General features: G+C 37.6%; 1 protein-coding gene across 19 annotated transcripts in view; it reads left to right on the plus strand.

Annotated features, from left to right (window-relative positions):
* Cdep (Chondrocyte-derived ezrin-like domain containing protein) overlaps positions 1-25,329 on the plus strand; it is a 254,904-nt gene that overhangs the window by 94,131 nt on the left and 135,444 nt on the right. For all 19 annotated transcript variants that reach the window (XR_012411622.1, XR_012411623.1, XM_073975232.1 and 16 more), the window contains one exon: positions 8,179-9,721. Coding sequence is in view for 17 of the 19 variants with exons in the window: in XM_073975232.1 (XP_073831333.1) it covers positions 9,482-9,721 (240 nt within the window). In the remaining 2 variants the exon portion in view is untranslated. The remainder of the gene's footprint in view (positions 1-8,178; positions 9,722-25,329) is intronic.

Raw genomic sequence — 25,329 nt, forward strand, 5'->3', positions numbered from 1 at the left:
AATATTTTTAAAAAATCCACGTTTTGTGTTGGTCCTTGAAAAAATATTTTTAAAAAATCCACTTTTGTTTTGGTCCTTGAATAAATATTTTTAAAAAATCCACGTTTTGTGTTGGTCCTTGAAAAAAAATAATTTTAAAAAATCCACGTTTTGTGTTGGTCCTTGAAAAAATAATTTTAAAAAATCCACGTTTTGTGTTGGTCCTTGAAAAATATTTTTAAAAAATCCACGTTTTGTGGTGGTGGTACTTGAAAAAATATTTTTAAAAAATCCACGTTTTGTGGTGGTGGTACTTGAAAAAAATATTTTTAAAAAATCCACGTTTTGTGGTGGTGGTACTTGAAAAAATATTTTTAAAAAATCCACATTTTGTGGTGGTGGTACTTGAAAAAATATTTTTAAAAAATCCACGTTTTGTGGTGGTGGTACTTGAAAAAATATTTTTAAAAAATCCACGTTTTGTGGTGGTGGTACTTGAAAAAATATTTTTAAAAAATCCACATTTTGTGGTGGTGGTACTTGAAAAAATATTTTTAAAAAATCCACATTTTGTGGTGGTGGTACTTGAAAAAATATTTTTAAAAAATCCACGTTTTGTGGTGGTGGTACTTGAAAAAATATTTTTAAAAAATCCACGTTTTGTGGTGGTAATACTTAAAAAATATTTTTAAAAAATCCACGTTTTGTGGTGGTGGTACTTGAAAAAATATTTTTAAAAAATCCACGTTTTGTGTTGATCGTTGAAAAAATATTTTTAAAAAATCCACGTTTTGTGTTGATCGTTGAAAAAATATTTTTAAAAAATCCACGTTTTGTGTTGATCGTTGAAAAAATAAAAAATCCACGTTTTGTGTTGATCGTTGAAAAAATATTTTTAAAAAATCCACGTTTTGTGTTGATCGTTGAAAAAATATTTTTAAAAAATCCACGTTTTGTGTTGATCGTTGAAAAAATATTTTTAAAAAATCCACGTTTTGTGTTGATCGTTGAAAAAATATTTTGAATAAATCCACGATTTTTGTTGTTCCTTGAAAAAATATTTTTAAAAAATCCACGATTTTTGTTGTTCCTTGAAAAATATTTTTAAAAAATCCACGATTTTTGTTGTTCCTTGAAAAAATATTTTTAAAAAATCCACGATTTTTGTTGTTCCTTGAAAAAATATTTTTAAAAAATCCACGATTTTTGTTGTTCCTTGAAAAAATAATTTTAAAAAATCCACGTTTTGTGTTGGTCCTTGAAAAAATAATTTTAAAAAATCCACGTTTTGTGTTGGTCCTTGAAAAATATTTTTAAAAAATCCACGTTTTGTGTTGATCGTTGAAAAAATATTTTTAAAAAATCCACGTTTTGTGTTGGTCCTTGAAAAAATATTTTTAAAAATCTACGTTTTGTGTTGGTCCTTGAAAAAATATTTTTAAAAAATCCACGTTTTGTGAGGATAAGTGAAAAATATTTTAAAAAATCCACGTTTTGTGTTGGTCCTTGAAAAAATATTTTTTTTAAATCCACGTTTGTTGCTCCCAGAAAATATTCTTCAAGAACTCTCATTTTGTTTTTTTATTGCTCTTTAAAAAAACTTTCGTCAGCCTTTGGCAACTTCTGTTAAAAATTAATTTAATTCTTGTAAGAAGAAGTTTCTCATTTCGTAAATTTTCTCTAACAAAGTTTTTAAAATTCATTAGCAAGCAGTATCTACTTGTCTGACATTGCTTTGAATGTACATACATTTAACACATCATCTCAGCATAGCTTCAGTAATATTTCATAATCTAGAATTTCATGTTCTCCAAAGTATTTTTTCATGTTTTCAACACCCAGCCAACCTGCCAACCAACCATCCATCTTTTCCTGCATCTATTCATCATAATTTTCATAGATAATATTTTATGATTATTTTGCTGGATATGAGTTTGTGCACTCGATACTCGTCGTATGTCTGTCGGAGTGTGTTCGTTAAGTTATTTCAAATTTGTTGCAAAAAATTAAATATGAAAATGTAAGGCAAAATGTGAAGGTTATGTCAAAAAGTCAAAAATATAAGTGTTACGGTACTGATGAGGATGAAGATGATGATGGTGATAACTATGGTTTCAATGCCATTGATATTGCTTAGGATGATTGAGAAAATATTAGAAGACCAAGGTTTAGAGCAATGAGATTTAGTGTGAATTTGGTTCAGTAATAAGGCCAAATATTTCGAAAATCAAATCACTGCTGGTCCTTTTTTAGGCGCTAAGTCCATTATCAGCATAGCGATTGATTTCGAAGGCCAAAATCCCGAATAAAATTGAATTGGTATGTAGCGTATGAGTAGCGACGTTAATCATACGCTGTCTTTACTATTTTAATTAAGGTCAGAAAGGTATGCGTATAATTAACGTGGTTACTTATACGCTACAGTGTAAATATTTTATTTTGATTTTTTTCCTTGAAAATCCATCATTTTACAGGAAAAATGTACAGTGATTTTAGTTGCAGTACATTTGGCATCATCGTAACATATGTTCCCCTTTCAGTCTTCCCTTCCCGACTTTATTCCCCAACAATCTTTAAACAAATAACTGTGCCTATTCCCCAAACACTAAAAACACATCCAGACTTTATATAAATAGCTTCATGTCCACATAACTCCTCAATCTTAGCACCATAAAATAAAAATAGCTTAGATTGCGGTATATGTGTGGCTATTAGAAATTCTAGAGAAAGCTTCGATGATTTCACCATAATAGGTGAATGATGGCGATGATCATGGTCATGATCCTTATAAATCAAACCATACATTGTATACCTCTTATCCCCATATAAGGCATAGTGTGGCCATTCAGGCCACAAAGAGAACTTTCCAATGTGTCAATGTCTAGGAAAAATTCTTCAGCATACCAAATATGGCCTATGTGGTGGCGGTGGTGGTATGAATCTTAACACAGAATTCCAAATACAGTTTCTTTTCCTCTTAACAAATTTGGTAAGAAGTATTTTATTCCAAACAGGAAATAAAGGAATTTTTCTATATTATATTTCTTTCCAAAGCCCCTTCGATGGCTGTCGGTTTGCTCAAGCATGGCTCAATTTAATAACAATTTATTACATTTCTCAAGTTTGTTTGTTGCCCCTATTTGTTCTTCCTCTTGTTATTGTTGGTTGTTCTGTGTAAAGTGATGCCAAGCATGTACTCTGACATCTGCTACTGGCTTATTGTCACGGTTTACTGGCTATCTCTGACGTTACAACTTGTCTATCTGCTGCTGCCGCTTCTACTCCCGGCCTGTCATCTTAATAGTTATTCTCATCTTGATGCATGCAGTTACACGCAGCCAAAACATACAACATCCAGGTTGTCTAGTTTTGTGTGACACTTTTTTCTTAGCTGATTCTTTTGCTTCTTTGCCTTTTCTCCTCCTCTTTGGTGGGAATTGAATTGAAAACTATGCCACGTCAATCACAAAAGTTTTTTTTGTTAAGCTAGTGCAGTGATGTTAAAACCTTATCCTCGCTTAGTTCTTGTTGTTGTAGTTTTTTCTTAAGCATTGAGAACTCTTGAAAACTTCTTCTCATAAGTGCGCCATGGGGGAAAGTTATACTTTAAGAGGACTTGGCATTTAAAATGAATCAGTTTTTGATGGATTTCTTTGAATTTGAAAGTTGGAGAATTATTTTATGTAAGCTTTAACAAACTTGAGAGTTTACTTTCAAATTGAAAAAAAATGTTAAAGATTGATAGGTAGAGAGATAATTTAAAAACAAAATCAATCATGGAACATATTTAAATGAGGCGTATAAGTAACGTTCTTGATTGATATTGAACAGATTTTAATATGTCAAAATTGAAAAAGAATATTTTGAAAATAAATCATTGAAAAAATATTTTTAAAACATCCACGTTTTGTAATGAAGTTCCTTGAAAAAATATTTTTAAAACATCCACGTTTTGTAATGAAGTTCCTTGAAAAAATATTTTTAAAACATCCACGTTTTGTAATGAAGTTCCTTGAAAAAATATTTTTAAAAAATCCACGTTTTGTGATGGTCCTAGAAAAAATATTTTTAAAAAATCCACGTTTAGTGATGGTCCTTGAAAAAATATTTTTAAAAAATCCACGTTTAGTGATGGTCCTTGAAAAAATCTTTTTAAAAAATCCACGTTTAGTGATGGTCGTTAAAAAAATATTTTTAAAAAATCCACGTTTTGTGATGGTCGTTGAAAAAATATTTTTAAAAAATCCACGTTTTGTCATGAAGTTCCTTGAAAAAATATTTTTAAAAAGTCCACGTTTTGTGATGTGGCTTTGAAAAAATATTTTTAAAAAGTCCACGTTTTGTGATGTGGCTTTGAAAAAATATTTTTAAAAAGTCCACGTTTTGTGATGTGGCTTTGAAAAAATATTTTTAAAAAGTCCACGTTTTGTGATGTGGCTTTGAAAAAATATTTTTAAAAAGTCCACGTTTTGTGATGTGGCTTTGAAAAAATATTTTTAAAAAGTCCACGTTTTGTGATGAAGTTCCTTGAAAAAATATTTTTAAAAAATCCACGTTTTGTGATGAAGTTCATTGAAAAAATATTTTTAGAAATTCTAAATTTTGTGATGAAGTTCCTTGAAAAAATATTTTTTTAATAATCCACGTTTTGTAGTGGTTCTTGAAAAAATACTTTTATTAAAATCCACGTTTTTTTAAAATTCACTTTTTTGTTTGTAATTTAAAAAATATTTTTAAGAAATCCACGTTTTGTGTTGGTCCTTGAAAAAATATTTTTTTAAAAATCCACGTTTTGTGTTGGCCCTTGGAAAATTATTTTTACAAAAAATCCACGTTGTGTGTCTTTAGTACTCTTTGAAAGGACTTTCCTCAGCCTTAATCAAATTCTGGCAAAAATTAATTTGATTCTTGGAAGAGATTTCTGATTTCGTAAATTTCGTAAAGCTTTTAAAATTCATTATCAAGCAGTATCTCGTCACCTGAAATGCCCAAAGACGTAACCCTCAACGTAACCCTTTGAGGGTGACGATCTACTTTTCTGACATTACTTCTGTTGGTAATAAAAGACCTCAAAAGGTCTATAAATGCCTATTGACGAGATCAGGAGGTCTTATGTTACCTATAAAAGACCTAAAAGGCCTTCTGTTGTCTCGAAGTCCTCAAGATGCCTAAAGAAGACCTTAAAGGGTCTTCAGTTGTCTCCAATGCCTCAAGAGGCCTTCTGTTGTCCATAAAAGGCCTCAAAAGGTTTTCAGTCGTCTAGGTGAGTCCTCGAGAGGCCTTCTTTTGTCTATAAAAAACCTCAAGAGGTCTTCTGATGCCTGTAGATGCCATCAGGAGGTCTACTGTTGTCCTGGAGTGACCTTCTGTTGTTCTGAAGTGGCCTTCTGTTGTCTATGGAAGACCTTAAGATGTCTTCTGTTATCTGCAAGACCTTAAGAGGTAATCTGTTATCTATATAAGCCCTTAGGAGGTCTTCCGTTGCCCCAACATGTCTTCTGTTGTCTCCAAGGCCTCAAGAGGTCTTCCGTTGTCTATAAAACACCTCAAGATGTTTTCAGTCGTCTATGTAGGTCCTCGAGGGACCTTCTGTTGCCTATAAAAAACCTCAAGAGGTCTACTATTGCCTATAGACGAGATCAGGAGATCTTATGCTACCTATAGAAGAACTTAGAGGCCTTCTGTTGTCGCGAAGTCCTTAAGATGCCTAAATAAGACCTTAAGGAATCTTCAGTTGTCTTCAATGCCTCAAGAGGTTGTCTATAAAGGACCTCAAAAGGTTTTTCAGTCTTCTATGTAAGTCCTCGAGAGGCCTTCTGTTGCCTATAAAAGACATCAAGGGGTCTTCTGATGCCTGTAGGTGGCATCAGGAGGCCTTTTGTTGTCCTGGAGTGGCGTTCTGTTGTCCTGAAGTGGCCTTATGTTGTCTGTGGAAGACCTTAAGAGGTATTCTGTTATGTGCAAGACCTTAAGACGTAATCTCTTATCTATATAAGCTTTCAAGAGGTCTTCCGTTGCCTATAGAAGACATCAGGAGGCCTTTTGTTGTCCTCATGTGGACTTCTGTTGCCTAGGGACCTTGCCTATGAAATACCTCAAGAGGACTTCTGGTTTCTAAAGAAGGCATCATTAGGTCCTCTGATGACTTTGGATGACCCCGGAAAGAATTCTGTTGTCTACAGAAGAACTCAAGAACTCTTATGTTTTCTATAGAAGACCTCAAGAGGCCTTTAGTTATCTATGGATGATTTTAAATGGTCTTATGTTGCCTATAGTAGACCCCAAGAGAGCTTTTGTTCTATAGAAGATCGCAAGAGGTCTTCTGTTAAATATAGAAGTCATCAAGATGTTGTCTGTTAACTATAGAAAACATCTTCTGTTAACTATAGAATACATCTTATAGAAGATATCAAGAGATCTTCTGTTAACTATTGAAGACATGAAGGGCTCAGGTGGTCTTATTTTGTCAATGGAAGATCTCAAGAATAACTCAAGAGGTCCGTTAATGTTAGTAGACATCAAAAGGTTTTCTGTCGACTACGGAATACCACAAAATGCCTTCTGTTATACCTCAAGAGGTCATATGTTGCCTAAAAACCTCATAGGCCTTCTGTTACCTAAAGACATGTTCAAGATGTTTTCTGTTGCCTAAAGACCTCAAGAGGTTTTCTGTTGCCTATATATTTCAACGGGAGGTCCTCTGTTGTCCATAAAAGTCCTCAGGAGGGCGGTTTTGACTTTATAAGACATCACGACGTCTTCTGTTACCTATAAAAACCCTAGATGTATTTTGTTGCCTGTAGAAGACCTCAAGAGGTCTTAGGTTATGTATAAGTCTACGAGAGGCCTTCTGTTGTCTATAAAATACTTCAGAAGGTCTTTTGTTGCCTTTAAAAGACATCAGGAGGTCTTCTGTTACCTATAAAAGACCTAAAAGGCCTTCTGTTGCCTATAGAAGACCTCAAGAGGTTTTCTGTTGTCTATGGAAGATCTCAAGAGGTCTTCGCTTGTTTATATAAGTCCTCGAGAGGCCTTCTGTTGTCAATAAAAGACCTCAGGAAGACTTTTGTTGCCTTTAGGGGACATCAGGAGGTCTTCAAGCGGTCTTTTGTTGCCTATAAAATACCTACCGTTGCCTATAGAAGGCCTCCAGAGGTCTTCTGTTGTCAATAACAGTCCTCAAGAGGACTTTTGTTGCCTTCAAGGGACCTATAAAAGACCCTAAGATGTATTTTGTTGCCTGTAGAAGACCTCAAGAGGTCTTAGGTTATGTATAAGTCTACGAGAGGCCTTCTGTTGTCTATAAAATACTTCAGGAGGTCTTTTGTTGCCTTTAAAAGACATCAGGAGGTCTTCTGTTACCTATAAAAGGCCTAAAAGGCCTTCTGTTGCCTATAGAAGACCTCAAGAGGTTTTCTGTTGTCTATGGAAGATCTCAAGAGGTCTTCGCTTGTTTATATAAGTCCTCAAAAGGCCTTCTGTTGTCAATAAAAGACCTCAGGAAGACATTTGTTGCCTTTAGGGGACATCAGGAGGTCTTCAAGAGGTCTTTTGTTGCCTATAAAATACCTACCGTTGCCTATAGAAGGCCTCCAGAGGTCTTCTGTTGTCAATAACAGTCCTCAGGAGGACTTTTGTTGCCTTCAGGGGACATCAGGAGGTCTTCAAGAGGCCTTCTGTTGCATATAAAATACCTACCGTTGCCTATAGAAGGCCTCCAGAGGTCCTCTGTTGTCAATAACAGTCCTCAGGAGGACTTTTGTTGCCTCCAGGGGACATCAGGAAGTCTTCAAGAGGACTTCTGTTGCCTGTAGAAGACCTTAAGTGGTCTTATATTGTCTATGGAAGACCTCTAGAGGTCTTCTGTTGCCTATAGAAGACCTCAAGTGGACTTATATTGTCTATGGAAGACATCTAGAGTAGGTCTTCTGTTAGCTAGAGTAGACCTCAAGACGTTTTTTGTTGTCTAGAGATAACCTCAAGACGTCTTCTGTGACCTAGAGAAGAGCTCAGGGGGGGTCTTTTGTTATGTTTTTTTGCTGTTACGACATTTACAATATTTGTAGATGTCGCAATCCTGTCATAAGCTATGCTCGCCTCACCTTATCATCATCCTTTTTATTTATTTTTACTCTTTACTCCTACTCCTTTAAATATTGAAAATCTTAACCCATAAATTGTTTGCTTCTTCCTTTGCAGATTTCAATGGAAATATTATACAACTCCACCCGTTCCAAAAAGCAACAACAAGAACAACAATAACAAGCAGCAGCAACGCCACTTTACGACAACAACGAGATGTGGAGTTTTCTTCTTCGATCCGATAAAAAACACAAACGGGCTACGAAACGAAAGCAAACATCAGCTACTACTGACCAACATCATCAGAAACAAGAGCAAAAACAACAACATCAAGTACAACGTTTGCATTTTAAACAACAACAGCGACATCAAGAAATCTGGATCGAGTGAAATCTTAGATTAAAGCAACAACTACAACAAAAAATAAGACTTAAGCTGAAAAAAACCCCGAACACAAAACGTTTTAAACAACTCGAACGACTTTTGGATGAATAGCGGATTTTCTAAGGAAACCGAGAAATCACAGATATTCCCACATTTACACCCACGCACACACCCATAACCCCTACTACTGCGGCAACACCAGTGAAGCAGCATCATCTCAAGAAGTTTAAACAACGCCTAACACTACAGCTGCTGCTGCTGCTGCAACATACACTTGAGAACTACACACCACGACGTAGAAGTAGAAAAACCCCTCAAGAGGAACAAGTTGAAGAACAACAAAGAAAACACAAATCTCCAAAAACCCCTCTAAGCACCTCCGCAACAATCCAGAAGTGCACACATTATTTGTTGGAGGGACTCATGTAGAGCAACAACCAACCAACCAAACTCTTTACACCTTCAAATTTTTTTGATTTCCAACAATTGTTTTTCCTGCTATGAAATCAAACACCCCGAGTAGCTTCTCCTACTTGTCGTCTGCCTAGAAAGTTCTCGGAATACAAAAACAAAAAATCACATCACAACTGCTGCTCCGTTAAAACTTTAATTTCATTCAAATATTTGGCATTTAAATGTAACCTTACAACATTCCGAAATTTGGGATTCTTTAGTTTTCAAAATTCCTCTTCTTTTTCCAAAATCAAACCTTATTGGGTTAGGCAAACTACCAAAAAAAAAAAACAAATCCCAAGAAAACACGAAACCGAAATTGTATTCACATCTAACTTAGACTTTAAGCTTTGTTTTTGGCAGAATCATCCGGCACATCAAGAAATAGAGAGCACTCCTTAAATCCTTCCAAAAATTTTCCATCACAACCGGCAGTATCTATCACATCAACGTCGACGTACCGTACCTCGTCGTTGTAGATTTTATTACTCTCCTCCTCCTCCCTGTCGTCGTCGTCGTAGTTGTTGTCCTTTATTTGTTCCTTCGATTTGCTCCAAACAAATCATACAAATTGTTGTACAAAATGTCTCTGGTCGAGAGGTCGAAAGTGGGTGGCGGCGGCGGTGGTGCTGAATTGGGCGTCAGTGGTGGCGGTGGCCGTAATACAGATGAATGCTACATGGTCGGCTCCAATATGAAACATTCATTGAGCACACCATCTGGTGTTGATGGCACACCCTCAACACCCCGCCATCGGGGTGGTAAAAAGTTAACTGTACGCATACAAATGTTGGATGATACGGTGACAATATTTCAAGTACAGGTGAGTACGAACATTAAAACGAACATACATAAATAAGTATATGAAAACTGGCAATTATTTACATAGATATAAGCATTTAATTAACTTCGAATGGTCTGCCATAGCTATAAACCTTATCAAGTGGCCTTCTATTGATAGAAAACCACACCCAGTCGCATTCAATAGAAAGAAGACCTATTTAAGCTGAAACTCCGTCGAGAAGTCATCTAGTAGTAAAAGTTCTTCTGTTGTCTTAAAGTCTTCAAGCGGTCTCCTGTTGTCCACAGGAACCTAAAGAGGTCTTCTTTTGCCTATAGCAAACTTCAAGAGTTCTTATGCAATTTAAAGAAGACCTCAAAATGTTTTATGGTGTCAATAGAAGATTCCAAGATATCTTCTGTGGTCTATAAAAGAACTCAAGAGATCCTTGGTTGTCTTTAGAATACCTCGATAGGTCGTTTGCTGCCTTCAAAAGGGCTTTTTCTGCCTACAGCAACTTTAAGAGGTGTTCTCTTGCCTATATTAGACCTCAAGAAGTCTTCTGTTGTCTATAGAATAGCTTAAGAGGTACTCTATTGTCTATAAAAGAATTCAGAAAGTCTTCGGGCGGCTATCGTCGACCTAAATAGCTCTGCCGTAAACTAAACAAGACTTTGTTTTCTGTAGAAAACTTCAAGAGGTATTCTGTTGTGTTTAGAAAACCTCAATGAGTTAACTATAGCAACCTCAAGAAGCCTTCTGTTGTCCATAGGAAATCTGAAGAAGTCTTTTGTTGTTCATAGCAACCTTAAGAGGTCTTCTTTTGTTTAGAGAAGACCTCAAAGGGTCTACGAAGTAGTCGGTTTTGATTTAAAATAATTCTAGAGATCTCCTGTTGTCTACAGAATACCTCAAAGATCTTCAATTGCCTGTAGAAGACCTCTAGAGGTATTTTTGTGTCTAAAGAAGACAGCAGGAAGTCTTCAGGCGGCTATAGTAGACCTCAATGGGTTTCCCGTTAACTATACATTACCCCAAGAAGTCTTCTTTTGTTGACAGAAGTTCTCAAGTGGACTTCTGTCGTTTGCAGCAACCTCAGGACGGCTTTTGCTGCCTATAGCAAACTCAAGACGTAATTTGTTGTCTATAGCAACATTCAAGAGACCTTCTGTTGTTTAGAGAAGACCTAAGGGGGTCTCTCGTTGTCTATAGGAAACCTGAAGAGGTCTTCGGTTTTGATTAAGAATACCTCAAGAGGTCTTTTATTGCCTATAGAAGATCTCAATAGATATTCTGCGGTTTATAGAGACATCAAAAGGGTTTCAAGAGGTCTTCTGTTGTCAATCGATGATCTGAACAGGTCTTCTGTTGTCTATTGAAAACCCCAAGAGGTCGTTTGTTGTAAATAGAAGGCCTCAAGAATTCTCCTGATGCCCATAAAAATACCTTAAAGGGTTTTCTGTTGTCTGTAAAAGACCTGAAGACGTTTTCTGGTGCCTACGGAAGACCTCAAAAGGTCTTTTGTAGTCTAGAGAAGATCTTAAGAGATCTTATCTGCTGCCTATAGCAGATCTTAATAGGTTTCTGTTGCCTATAAAATATCTCAAAAGGTCTTCTTTTGTGTGTGCAAGACCCCAATAAGTCTTCTGTTGTCTATAGAAGACCTCAAGAGGTCTTCTGTTGTCTATAGAAGACCTCAAGAGGTCTTCTGTTGTCTATAAGAGACCTCTTAACATCTGTTGTACTCTATAGCCTATAGAAGACCTCAAGACGTCTTCTATTGTCTATAGAAGTCCTCATGAGGTATTATGTTGTCTATAGAAAATCTCGAGAGGTCTCCTGCTGTCTGTAGTAGACTTCAAGAGGTCTTCTGTTGTTTATAAGAGACCTCTTGGGGTCTGTAGTACTCTAAAGCCTATAGAAGGCCTCAAGACGTGTTCTGTTGTCTATAGAAGCCCTCAAGAGGTATTCTGTTGTATATATAAGACCTGAGAAGGTATTCTGTTGTCTATAGAAGACCTCAAGAGGTCTCTTGCTGTCTGTAGTAGACTTCAAAAGGTCTTCTCTTATCTATAGAAGACCTCAAGAGGTATTTTGTTGTCTATAGACGACTAAACGAGGTCTTCTGTTGTCTGTAGAAAACCTCAAGAGGCCTTCTGTTGTCTATAGGGTATTTCAACAGGTCCCCTGTTGTCTGTAGAAGACCTCAAAGGGTCTACTGTTTTCTATAAAGAGTCTCAAGGGGTCTTCTGTTGTCTGCAGAATACTTTAATAGGTCTTCTGCTGTCCACAGAAGACCTTAAAAGGTCTTCCGTTGTCCTCAAACGTTTTCTCTTGTCTATAAGAGACCTCAAGAGATCTTCTGTTGTCAAAAGAACATCTCAAGAGGTCTTCTGTTGTCTATAGAAGACTACAAGAGGTCTTCTGTTGTCCATAGAAGCCCTCAAGAGAACTTCTGTTGTCTATCGGGGACCTCAAGAGGTCATCTGTGGTCTTATAGAGGTCTTGTTTTGCCTATAGATAACCTCAAGATGTCTATAGAAGACCTCAAGAGGTCTCTTGCTGTCTGTAGTAGACTTCAGACGTCTTCTGTTGTCTGTAGAATACCTCGAGAGGTCTTCTGTTGCCTATAAGAGACCTCTTGAGGTTTGTTGTCCTCTATAGCCTATAGAAGACGCGTTCTATTGTCTATAGAAGCCCTCAAGAGGTATTTTGTTGTCTATAGAATACCTTAAGAGGTATTATGTTGTCTGTAGAAGACCCTAAGAAGTCTTTTGCTGTATGTATTGTCTATAGAAGACCTCAAGAGGTCTTCTGTTATCTATAGAAGACCTGCAAAGGTCTTCTGTTGTCTGTAGAAAACCTCAAGAAGTCTTCGGTTGCCTTTAGGGTATCTCAACAGGTCTCCTGCTGTCTGTAGAAGACCTTAAAGGGTCTACTGTTGTCTATAGAGAACCTCAAGAGGTCTTCTATTATCTGCAGAAGACTTCAATAGGTCTTCTGCTGTCCACAGAAGACCTCAAAGGGCCTTCCGTTGTCCTCAAACGTAATCACTTGTCTATAAGAGACCTCAAGAGATCTTCTGTTGTCAAGAGAACATCTAAAGAGGTCTTCTGCTGACTATAGAAGACTTCAAGAGGTCTTCTGTTGTCTATAGAACCCCTCAAGAGGTCTTCTGTTGTCTATAGGGGACTTCAAGAGGTCTATAGAAGACTTCAAGAGGTCTCTTGCTGTCTGTAAGTCTTCTGTTGTCTGTAGAAAACCTCAAGAGGTTTGTTGTCTTTTATAGCCTATAGAAGACCTCAAGACGTGTTCTATTGTCTATAGAAGCCCTTAAGAGGTATTTTGTTGTCTATAGAAGATCTCAAGAGGTCTCTTGCTGTCTGAAGTAGACTTCTAGAGGACTTCTGTTGTCTGTAGAAGACCTCAAGACGTCTTATGTTGTCTATAGAATACCTCAAGAGGTATTTTGTTGCCTATAGAATACCTCAAGAGGTCTTCTCTTGTTTGTAGAACCCCTCAAGTGGTCATCGGTGGTCTTATAGAGGTATTTTTTGCCTATAGATGACCTCAAGTGGTATTCTTTGCTGCCCAAAGAATCCTCAAACGGTCTTCTATTACCTATAGGGGACCCCAAAAGGTCCTCTGTTGTCTGTAGAAAACCTCAAGAGGTCTTTTGTTGTCCATAGAGTATCTCAACAGGTCTCCTGTTGTCTGTAGAAAACCTCAAAGGGTCTACTGTTGTCTTCAGAAGACTTCAAAGACCTATTGAAGTCTATTGCCCATAGAAGACTTCAAGAGGTCTTATGTTGTCTATAGCACCTCTCAAGAGGTCTTCTGTTGTCTATCGGAGACCTCAAGAGGTGATCTGTGGTCATATGGAGGTTTTTTTTGCCTATAGATGACCTTAAGAGATATTCTGTTACCTATAAAAGCTGAAGAGTTATCTATGGAATATATCAAGAGGCCTTCCGTAGGCTGTAGTAGACCTCAAGAGTTCTTGTGTTGATAAAAAGACTTTCCTGTTGCCTCCAAGATGTCTTTCGTTGTCTTCAGAATTCCTTGAAAGGTCTTCTGTTGTCTGTAACAGATCTCAAGGGGCCCTCAACTGCCTGTAGAAGATCTCATAATGCTTTTTCGAGGCTCTCCCGCTTATAGTTCGGATCAGACCCCAAGATGTCTTCTGTGTACTAAAATGACCTTAAAAGGTCTTCTTTTGTCAAAAGAAGTCTTTAAGAGGTCTTCTATTGCCTACAACACAAGAGGTCTTCTGTTGTTTTGAGGCCTTCTGTTGTATATAAGAGACCTCAATATGTGTGCTGTGGCCTAAAGAAGTCCCTAAGAGGTCTTCTGTTGTCTATAAAAGGCCTCAAGATGTCTTATATTGCATAGGAGACCACAAGAGGCCTCCTATTGTCTTAAGAAGACCTCAAGAGGTATTCTGTTGTCTATAGAAGTTCTCGAGAGGTATTCTTTTGCCTACATTAGACCTCATGAGGTTTTCTATAGCCTAAAGGAGGCCTCATGAGGTCTTCTATTGCCTATAGGAGACCTCATGTGGTCTTCCCTTGTCTAAAGAATACCATCAGAGGTCTTGAATTGCCTATAGGAGAACTCATGAGAGCATCTATTGTCTATAGGAGACCTCATAAGGTCTTCTATTGCCTATAGGATACCTCATGAGGTCTCCTATAGGCAATAGAACACCTCATGAGGTCTTCTATATGCAATAGAAGACCTCATGAGGGTTCCTATAGGCAATAAATGTCCTGATGAGATCTCCTATAGGCCGTAGAAGACCTCATGAGGTCTCCTATAGGCAATAGAAGACCTTATGAGGTCTCCTATAGGCAATAGATGCTCTCATGAGTTCTCCTACAGGCAATTCAAGACCTCTGAGGTATTCTTTAGACAAGGGAAGACCACATGAGGTCTCCTATAGGCAATAGAAGAACTCATGAGGTCTCCTATAGGCAATAGAAGACCTCATGAGGTCTCCTTTAGGCAATAGAAGACCTCATGAGGTCTCCTATAGGCAATAGAAGAACTCAAGAGGTCTCCTATAGGCAATAGAAGACCTCATGAGGTCTTCTAAAGACAATAGGAGGCCTCTTGTGGTCTCCTATGCAATATAAGACATCTTGAGGCCTTTTATAGACAACAGAAGACCTCTTTGGGACTTCTTTAGGCCACAGCACACCCATTGAGGTCTCTTATATACAACAGAAGGCCTCAAAACAACAGAAGACCTCTTGTGGTCTCCTATAGGCAATAGAAAACCTCTTAAAGACTTCTTTTGACAAAAGAAGACCTTTTAAGGTAATTTTAGTACACAGAAGACACTTGGGGTCTAATACGAACTATAAGCGGAAGAGCCTCGAAAAAGTATTATGAGATCTTCTACAGACAGTTGAGGGCCCCTTGAGATCTGTTACAGACAACAGAAGACCTTACGAGGAATTCTGAAGACAACGAAAGACATCTTGGAGGCAACAGGAAAGTCTTCTTATCAACACAAGAACTCTTGAGGTCTACTACAGCCTACGGAAGGCCTCTTGAGATATTCCTTCTCTTCTAAAAAATACCTCAGAGGTCTTGTATTGCCTATAGGAGACCTCATGAGGTCTTTTATTTCATATAGGAGACCTCATGAGGTCTTCTATGGCCTATAGGAGATCTCATCAGGGCATTTATTGCCTATAGGAACCCTCATGAGGTCTTCTATTGCCTATAGAAGACCTCATGAGGTGTTCTATTGCCTATAGGAGACCTCATGAGGTCTTCTATTGCCTATTGGAGACCTCGTGAGATTTTCTATTGCCTATATGAGGCCTCATGAGGTCTTCACTTCTAAAGAATACCTCATAGGTCTTGTACTGCCTATAGGAGACCTCATGAGGTCTTTTATTTCATATAGGAGACCTCATGAGGTCTTCTATGGCCTATAGGAGATCTCATCAGGGCATTTATTGCCTATAGGAACCCTCATGAGGTCTTATATTGCCTATAGAAGACCTCATGGGGTGTTCTATTGCCTATAGGAGTCCTCATGAGATGTAGGAGACCACAAAATGTATTCTATTGCCTATAGGGGACCACAATATGTATCCTATTGCCTGTAGGAGACCTCAAGGGGTCTTCTCTTTTATTGAGGTATTCTATTTTCTACAAAAGACCCCAAGATGTCTTCTGTGTACTAAAATGGCCTTAAGAGGGGTTCTTTTGTCAAAGGAAATCTTCAAGAGGCCCTCTATTGGCTATAGGAGACAACAAGAGGTCTTCTATTGCCTTATGGCGTCGTCTGTTGTTTTGAGACCTTCTGATGTCTATAAGAGACCTCAATAGGACTTCTGTGGTCTAAAGAAGTCCCTAAGAAGTCTTCTGTTGTCTATAAAAGGCCTCAAGATGTCTTCTATTGCCTGTAGAAGACCTCAAGAGGTATTCTGTTGTCTATGGAAGTCCTCAAGAGATTTTCTGTTTTCTCTAAAAGACGTCAACTGGTATTCTATTGCCTTTAGGAGACCTCAAGGGATCTTCTGTGGTCTAGAAAAGACTTCGATAGGTCTTCTTTGGTCTAGAGAAGACTACAAGAGATCTTATGTTATTTATAGAAGACCTCAGGAGGCTATCTGATGGCTATGGAAGACCTTAAGAGGTCTTCTATTGTCTATAGACGACCTCAGGAAGTCTTTTGTTGTCACCGGAATAGCTCAAGAGTCTTCCGTTGGCTGTAGCAGACCTCAAGAGTTCTTGCATTGAGAAGAATACCTCAAGAGGCTTTGCCGTTGACAATACAAGGCCCCAAGAGGTCTTCCGTTGTCTACAGAATTCCTCAAGAGTTCTTCTGTTTCCTGTAGAAGATTACAAGTGGTTTTCCACTGCCTGTAGATTTTAAGATTTTTTCGTCTAGAGAATATATCAAAACGCCTTTCCGTTGACCATGAGGTCTTCTGTTGTCTGTAGAAGAACTCAATTTTATCTATAGAAAACCTCATGAGATCTTGCGTCGTCTTGAGAAGACCTCGACAGGTGTTTTGTTATCCATAGAAAATGCCAAGAGGTCTTAAGTCGTTTTGAGAAAACCTCGAACGGTTCTCTGTTACCTCGTCTTCTATAGACAAAAGTCCTATAAGACAGCTATGGATAGAAGACGCCTTCAAATGGTATTCTGTAGAGAGAAGATGCCATCAAGTGGTTTATCTCCTAGAGATGGAAGACCCCTTCCAATAGTCTTCTACATAGATTAGAGAACCATTCAAATAATCTTTTATAGATTTACGACCTCTGCAAGTGGTCTTCTATACATGGAATACATATTCAAGTGATCATTAACAGATAGAAGACCCTTTAATGTGGTAGATTGAAAAGCGAGAAGATTTGGGACACCTTTTGGTAGTTTTCTACGAAGAGAAGAGTAATTTTAGTGTCTTCTCTACTTAGAATACTTTTTTCTATAGACTTTTCTATAGACATGAGAACATTTGTGGATGTCTTCCACGCATCAGAGACAACCTTCAAGTGGTTTTCTGGTCTTCTATAGATGGTCTTCTTTTGAAGACTTTTTTGTATAACGTAATTATGATTTCTCAATTTCCGAATTTTGTACCTGTCTGTGCTCCTCCCATATCATCAGATTTAATGAAAGGCTGTGGTTTGGCGTTGTCGTTGCCATTGCAATTGCAACTGAAACATTTTGATAGGATTTTGCAGACAAATGTGGTGCTTATGGTAAAGGGACTCATAGAATTTCAAATTCATCCTTGCAGTGACAACTTAAAAGTCTTCCGGTTTCCAAAAAAAAAAACTGAAACAAAACTGAAGAAACACCCATTTATTTGCCGAATGCATTTCATATTTGTTTCCAATTGCTAAGTATCCCTAAGGAACTTAGACACCACCAATTTGTTTGGTTCATTATGTACGAAGGCATGTGTTTTAATGGAAACCTAGTCAGTCGTCTAGGCCAAAAGACAAAAAGAGCGAAGCAAAAGAAAGAAATTTATTCTGTTCGTTGGTTTCATTTTAACTTTAATGTGATCATCGTTTTTGGAACTTGGCCAAAATACAAGGAAGGGATTTGTTTTTTTCGTATTTGTTGGTCTTGTTTTCATGCAATTCTTGCATAATTTAGGAGGTCTTTCCGAATGACAGAGAAAAAAAGGATGAATGTTCTTGTTGCTGCAGACCTAAAAAACTTTTTGCATTACCGACAATAAGGACAGAGGAAGGAGGACAAACTTTATTTTTGGTTTGTTTTATGAATCAAGCCAAAAGTAATCAGTAAAAGACACCAACTTCAGATTATGGTTAAGGACTTCGCAGTATATTTATTACAATTTCCGCAAAGTACTTTGGCCCCACCCGTGTACACTTCAAAGATCCAACAACTAATATTTGTATTTCTTCTTATGGCCATGTCAACTCTTTTATATGCCTAAAAGTTTGCTCAACATTTCCAATGACTGAACACTGAAGAACATGTCTTCAAAACCACAAACACCAATACCTCGAACAACCTAAAGTTCTTAGACAACTACAGATAGCAGCTACACCACAACTTGCCACATAATTAAAAGATACTTTTTTCCTTAGCTACTGTGATTTATTGCCAAAAAAGCAACACCAAAAAAAGAAACATAAAATAAGTTTCAAATAACGAAACGAACTGTTTTGCAACAAATATTTCTCTTCTAGGCTCTGCCAATAATTCTCATCGCTTGTCCTTCTCTTGTCCAGACGACCACAGCAGTATTTACGAGTTCGTTAACTTAACTGAAACTTTAAAAAACCAACGAAGTACTACGTGTTCGACACAACCTCCTTCCATATTTGGCTTCGAACATTTCCGGTATTAGAATTATTGTTGTAATTGTTATTTATGAATGAATTCGGTTTATGAATGACCTTTTGTTACCTTTTCTGTCTGGTCTGTGTTCGGAGGGTTAATGTTGATATATTGAAAAATATTTTGAAACTTTTTTTATAACTTTTGGCACTGGTGGGAAAGGGAGGGAGGTAGGAGCAAATGCCACCAAGATGAGGACATTTTTTCTATACATGTTTCTTCATGTATGTATTTATATATTGGAAACTTTTGGATCATAGAAGCTTTGGGGACATTTCTGTTTTAAAGAAACAAATTTTGAAGACATTTTTTTTTATGGAAAAAATTTAAGGCCTGCGTACATAAGCTGCTCTGCCTGATTGCCTTGCTTTCCTGCTTCATTTTTGACATAATAAAAATGAAAGAATAAAGAAGGCCGAGGAAATTTCGAACTGGGTTGCCCTTTTTTATTCTTTTATCAGAAGCAAAGCAAGGTACGCAGGCGAGGCAGCTTATGTACCCAGGCCTTTAGTCCTCCGTTTTGAGAAAATGTTTTCCACAGGAAACGTGTTATCCTTAGTTTTGATCTCAAACCAAAAACAACCTTCGTTTAAAATCCGAACTATAAGCGGGAGAGCCTCGAAAAAGCATTATGAGATCTTTTACAGACAGCTGTGAGGGCCCCTTGAGATCTGTTACAGACAACACAAAACCTTTCGAGGAATTCTGAAGACAACGAAAGACCTCTTGGAGGCAACAGGAAAGTCTTCTTCTTAATACAAGAACTTCTGAGGTCTACTACAGCCTACGGAAGGCTTCTTGAGCTATTCCATAGACAACAGACTGAATTCCTGAGGTCTTATATAAACAACATAAGATATCTTGAGGTCTTCTCTAGACTACAGAAGACATCTTGAGGTTTCTTATAGGCAACAGAAGATCTCAAGGCAATAGAAGACCTCTTGGGGTCTCCTGTAGACAATAGAATACCTCTTGAGGTTTCTGTGGACAACAGAATACCTCTTCAGGCCTTCTGTAGACCGCAGGAGACCTATTGAGGTCTCTTACAGACAACAGAAGGCCTCAAAACAACAGACGCCTTAAGGCAATGGAAGACCTCTTGTGGTCTTCTTTAGCCAATAGAAGACCTCTTGAAGACTTCCTTTGACAAAAGAAGACTTTTTAAGGCAATTTTAGTACATAGAAGACATCTTGGGGTCTTTTGTAGAAAACAGAATACCTCAATAAAACAGAAGGCACTTTGAGGTCTTCTATAGGCAATAGAATACATCATGTGGTCTCCTATAGAAAATAGAAGACCTCATAAGGTCTCCTATAGGCAATAGAAGACCCCATAAGGTCTCCTATAGGCACTAGAAGCCCTAATGAGGTCTCCTATGGACAATAGAAGACCTCATGAGGTCTACTATAGGCAATAGAAGACCTCATGATGTCCCCTATAGGCAATAGAAGACCTTATGAGGTCTGCTACAGGCAATAAGAGACCTCATGAGGTCTCCTATAGTCAATAGAAGACCTTATGAGGTCTCCTATAGGCAATAAGAGACCTCATGAGATCTATAGGCAATAGAAGACCTCATGAGGTCTCCTATAGACAATAGAAGACCTTATGAGGTCTCCTATAGGCAATAAGAGACCTCATGAGATCTCCTATAGACAACAGAAGACCTCATGAGGTCTCCTATAGACAATAGAAGACCTTATGAGGTCTGCTACAGGCAATACGAGACCTCATGAGGTATCCTATAGACAATAGAAGACCTTATGAGGTCTCCTATAGGCAATAAGAGACCTCATGAGGTCTCCTATAGGCAATAAGAGACCTCATGAGGTCTCCTATAGGCAAAAAGACACCTCATGAAGTCTCCTATAGGAAATAAGAGACCTCATGAGGTCTCCTATAGGCAATAGAAGACCTCATGAGGTCTCCTATAGGCAATAGAAGACCTCATGGGGTCTCCTATAGGCAATAGAAGACCTCATGAGGTCTAAAATAGACAATAGAAGCCCTCATGAGTTCTCCTAGAGGCAATAGAAGACCTCATGAGGTCTCCTATAGGCTATAGAAGACCCCATGAGGTCTCCTATAACCTATAGAAGACCTCATGATGTCTCCTTTAGGCAATAGAAGGCCTCATGAGGTCTACTATAGGCAATAGAAGGCTTCATGAGGTATCCTATAGGCAATAGAAGATCTTATGAGGTCTCATATAGGCAATAAGAGACCTAATGAGGTCTCCTATAGGCAATAAGAGACCTCATGAGGTCTCCTATAGGCAATAAGAGACCTCATAAGGTCTCCTATAGGCAATAAGAGACCTCGTGAGGTCTTCTATAGGCAATAATATACCTAATGAGGTCTCCTATAGGCAATGAGAGACCTCATGAGGTCTCCTATAGGCAATAAGAGACCTTATGAGGTCTCCTATAGGCAATAAGAAACCTCATGAGGTCTCCTATAGGCAATAAAAGACATCATGAAGTCTCCCATAGGCAATATAACACCTCATGAGATCTCATATAGGCAATAGAAGACCTCATGAGGTCTCCTATAGGCAATTAGAGACCTCATGAGATCTTCTATAGGCCTTTAGTCCTCCGTTTTGAAAAAATGTTTTCCACAGGAAACGTGTTATCCTTAGTTTTGATCTCAAACCAAAAACAACCTTCGTTTAAAATCCGAACTATAAGCGGGAGAGGTTTCTTATAGGCAACAGAAGATCTCAAGGCAATAGAAGACCTCTTGGGGTCTCCTGTAGACAATAGAATACCTCTTGAGGTTTCTGTGGACAACAGAATACCTCTTCAGGCCTTCTGTAGACAGAAGGCCTCAAAACAACAGAAGACGCCTTAAGGCAATGGAAGACCTCTTGTGGTCTTCTTTAGCCAATAGAAGACCTCTTGAAGACTTCCTTTGACAAAAGAAGACTTCTTAAGGCAATTTTAGTACATAGAAGACGTCTTGGGGTCTTTTGTAGAAAACAGAATACCTCAATAAAACAGAAGACCCCTTGAGGTCTCCTATACGCAATAGAATACATCATGTGGTCTCCTATAGAAAATAGAAGACCTCATAAGGTCTCCTATAGGCAATAGAAGACCCCATAAGGTCTCCTATAGGCACTAGAAGCCCTAATGAGGTCTCCTATGGACAATAGAAGACCTCATGAGGTCTACTATAGGCAAAAGAAGACCTCATGATGTCCCCTATAGGCAATAGAAGACCTTATGAGGTCTGCTACGGGCAATAAGAGACCTCATGAGGTCTCCTATAGTCAATAGAAGACCTTATGAGGTCTCCTATAGGCAATAAGAGACCTCATGAGATCTATAGGCAATAGAAGACCTCATGAGGTCTCCTATAGACAATAGAAGACCTTATGAGGTCTCCTATAGGCAATAAGAGACCTCATGAGATCTCCTATAGACAACAGAAGACCTCATGAGGTCTCCTATAGACAATAGAAGACCTTATGAGGTCTGCTACAGGCAATACGAGACCTCATGAGGTATCCTATAGACAATAGAAGACCTTATGAGGTCTCCTATAGGCAATAAGAGACCTCATGAGGTCTCCTATAGGCAATAAGAGACCTCATGAGGTCTCCTATAGGCAAAAAGACACCTCATGAAGTCTCCTATAGGAAATAAGAGACCTCATGAAGTCTCCTACAGGCAATAGAAGACCTCATGAGGTCTCCTATAGGCAATAGAAGACCTCATGGGGTCTCCTATAGGCAATAAAAGACCTCATGAGGTCTAAAATAGACAATAGAAGCCCTCATGAGTTCTCCTAGAGGCAATAGAAGACCTCATGAGGTCTCCTATAGGCTATAGAAGACCCCATGAGGTCTCCTATAACCTATAGAAGACCTCATGATGTCTCCTTTAGGCAATAGAAGGCCTCATGAGGTCTACTATAGGCAATAGAAGGCTTCATGAGGTATCCTATAGGCAATAGAAGATCTTATGAGGTCTCATATAGGCAATAAGAGACCTAATGAGGTCTCCTATAGGCAATAAGAGACCTCATGAGGTCTCCTATAGGCAATAAGAGACCTCATGTGGTCTTCTATTGCCTATAGGAGACCCCATAAGGTCTTCTATTCTATTTCATGATATATTTTCTATAAAAATAATTTCGTTCTCACATTTGAGGATATTTTTTCTATAGAACAAATTTCGTCCTCAGCTTTTTGGATAGTTTTTCTGTAGAATTTTTTCTTCCTCAGTTTAAGTGTTTTTTTTCTAGAGAAAAAATGTCGTCCTCAGGTTTGAGGAATTTTTTTTATAGAGAAAAAATGTCGTCCTCAAGTTTGAGTATATTTTTTCTAGAGAAAAAATGTTGTCCTCAGATGTGAGGATATTTTTTTCTAGAGAAAAAATTTCGTCCACAGGTTTGAGGATATTTTTTCTATAGAAAAAGTTTCGTCCTCATTTTTGAGGGTATTTTTTCCAGAGAAAAAATGTCGTCCTAAGGTTTCAGGACATATTTTCTATAAAAATAATTTATTCCTCAGGTTTGAGGACATTTTTTCTATAGAAAAAATTTCGTCCTCCGGTTCGAGGACATTTTTTCTATAGAAAAAATTTCGTCCTCAGGTTCGAGGACATTTTTTCTATAGAAAAAATTTCGTCCTCAGGTTCGAGGACATTTTTTCTATAGAAAAATTTTGGTCCTCAGGTTCGAGGACATTTTTTCTATAGAAAAAAGTTCGTCCTCATGTTTGAGGACATTTTTTCTATAGAAAAATTTTGGTCCTCAGGTTCGAGGACATTTTTTTTATAGAAAAAATTTCGTCCTCATGTTTGAGGACATTTTTCTATAGAAAAAGTTCGTTCTCTATAGAAAAAATTTCCTCGAAACTGAGGACGAAATTTTTTATATAGAAAAAATGTCCTCAAACGTGAGGACGAAATTTTTTCTGTAGAAAAAATTTCCTCGAACCTAAGGACGACATTTTTTTCTATAGAAAAAATGTCCTCGAACCTATAGAAAAAATTTCGTCCTCAGGTTTGAGGACTCAAGTTTGAGCATATTTTTTCGATAGAATCAATTTTTCTATACAAAAATGTCCCCAGGAAAAAGTTTTCACCAGCTTTGAGGACAATTTTTGTATAGAAAAATTGTTCCTCCACTTTGAGGATATTTTTTTCTTTTTCATATAAACAGCATCGAGGAAATGTTTTCCCATAAATTCATAATTTACTATATTTTTTCAATAAAAAAAAAGTTGAAACTCATGACTTGAGGTAATTCTTGTAACGTAGGTAATCTTTTCCTCAGGTAGAGAAAAGTCTACAGCAAAAAATTTTGTCCCAATCTTTGATAAGATTTCTTCAGCATTTTCGAACTAACTATAACCTTCCTATATAAACAAAAAATCTTCTTTTTGATTTCCATCAGTTTTAAGGCGAATCTCACATTGCCCGGCTAGCTACCAATTCCTCCAGGCAAATCAATAAAAAACAGCGCAAACAAAAATAGAAAATCATTCACAAATAAAGTCATTCAACACCACCACCATCGCCACTCTCAGCGGTGGAAGCTGCTGTTATCGAATACCAACACTCGAAACTAAACGAAACCGCACATCACTTCACAGGGAAATGCATCCATTTAGCACTCGAAGCAATTATGATGGCTGCCTGCCATGGCAGCAAACAGCTAAAAATACCATTTGGCAAAGAAAGCGAAGACCCAGCAGCAGCAGCAACAACAACAACACCATTGCAATTTAGAGAGACAGTCTAAGGCAGGATTCTACACCCAGCCATTATTTACCACGTTCACACAATGAGAATAGAATCGGAATGCGATGTGCCACACCATGAAATGGTTGATGGAATGAATGAATCGGCGAAAAAAGAATACGGAACAGATTAAGCAGCAGCTAAACAAAAAACAGCAGAATCACCAGTAGTTAGTTGTAGTCCTAGTCCTAGCAGTTGTTAGTGTATAATGCAATCAGAATTTTAAGCAAGATAAATTGAAAGTCGTACGTTGATGATGCTGGTATTTGGGAATAAAAGGACAACATCTGAAATGAAACTGTATTTGGAGTAAAAAGCAAAAAAACAATCTGAAAAAGAACATTTAAAAGATAAACAAGAAACCAGTGGCAGGGTACAAATGACAAAAACAAATATTCAAGCTGTTACAAATACAACCAACCATTCAACATAACTAAGGATGTTCTGTAGAGATTAGGGAAGGATGACAAAGGGTAGAGCAATTTCTTTTTTCGGAACTACAAACTTGGCACCCATCCCATATACGTGACACACAAAAGCCATGGACAAATAAATGCTCTGTTGAAAAACCAACAAACATGTCAAGCTCTTTTGACGAAGGACGGAATCTACAGCGCCACCAGCAGCAGGCAGGCCTTTGTGTAGTTAGAAGAGGTCTATGACCGTTTAGCTTATGCCTAGGTGTGTTTTGGGAAAGTTTTTGGGTACATTTATTCTATACAGAAAAATTTTCATAGATAAAAGAGTTTATGCTAAGATTTGAGGAAATTTTTTTTCATTAAAAAATTTCATACTCAGCTTGGATGAAGTCGTCTTCATTTTTAGGATTTTTATAAAAGTAATAGTTGTCATATTTGGAACACTTTTCAATGGAAATCTAAGAGATTGGAAAAAAATATTTGTCCTTAGATTTCCAAGATATCTTACATTCACAGAAGACTCTTTAAGTCAGTATTTCACAGGCTGAGGGCATTTACAGAGCACCTTTTAAAAGTGTTATTTCCATTAAGAAAGACCATTTTACAGAAATCTTCCATGGACAGAAGTCCCT

The sequence above is a fragment of the Musca autumnalis genome, unplaced genomic scaffold (assembly GCF_047663935.1).
Source record: "Musca autumnalis isolate F117 unplaced genomic scaffold, ASM4766393v1 scaffold_1, whole genome shotgun sequence".
Taxonomy (NCBI): Eukaryota; Metazoa; Arthropoda; class Insecta; order Diptera; family Muscidae; genus Musca; species Musca autumnalis.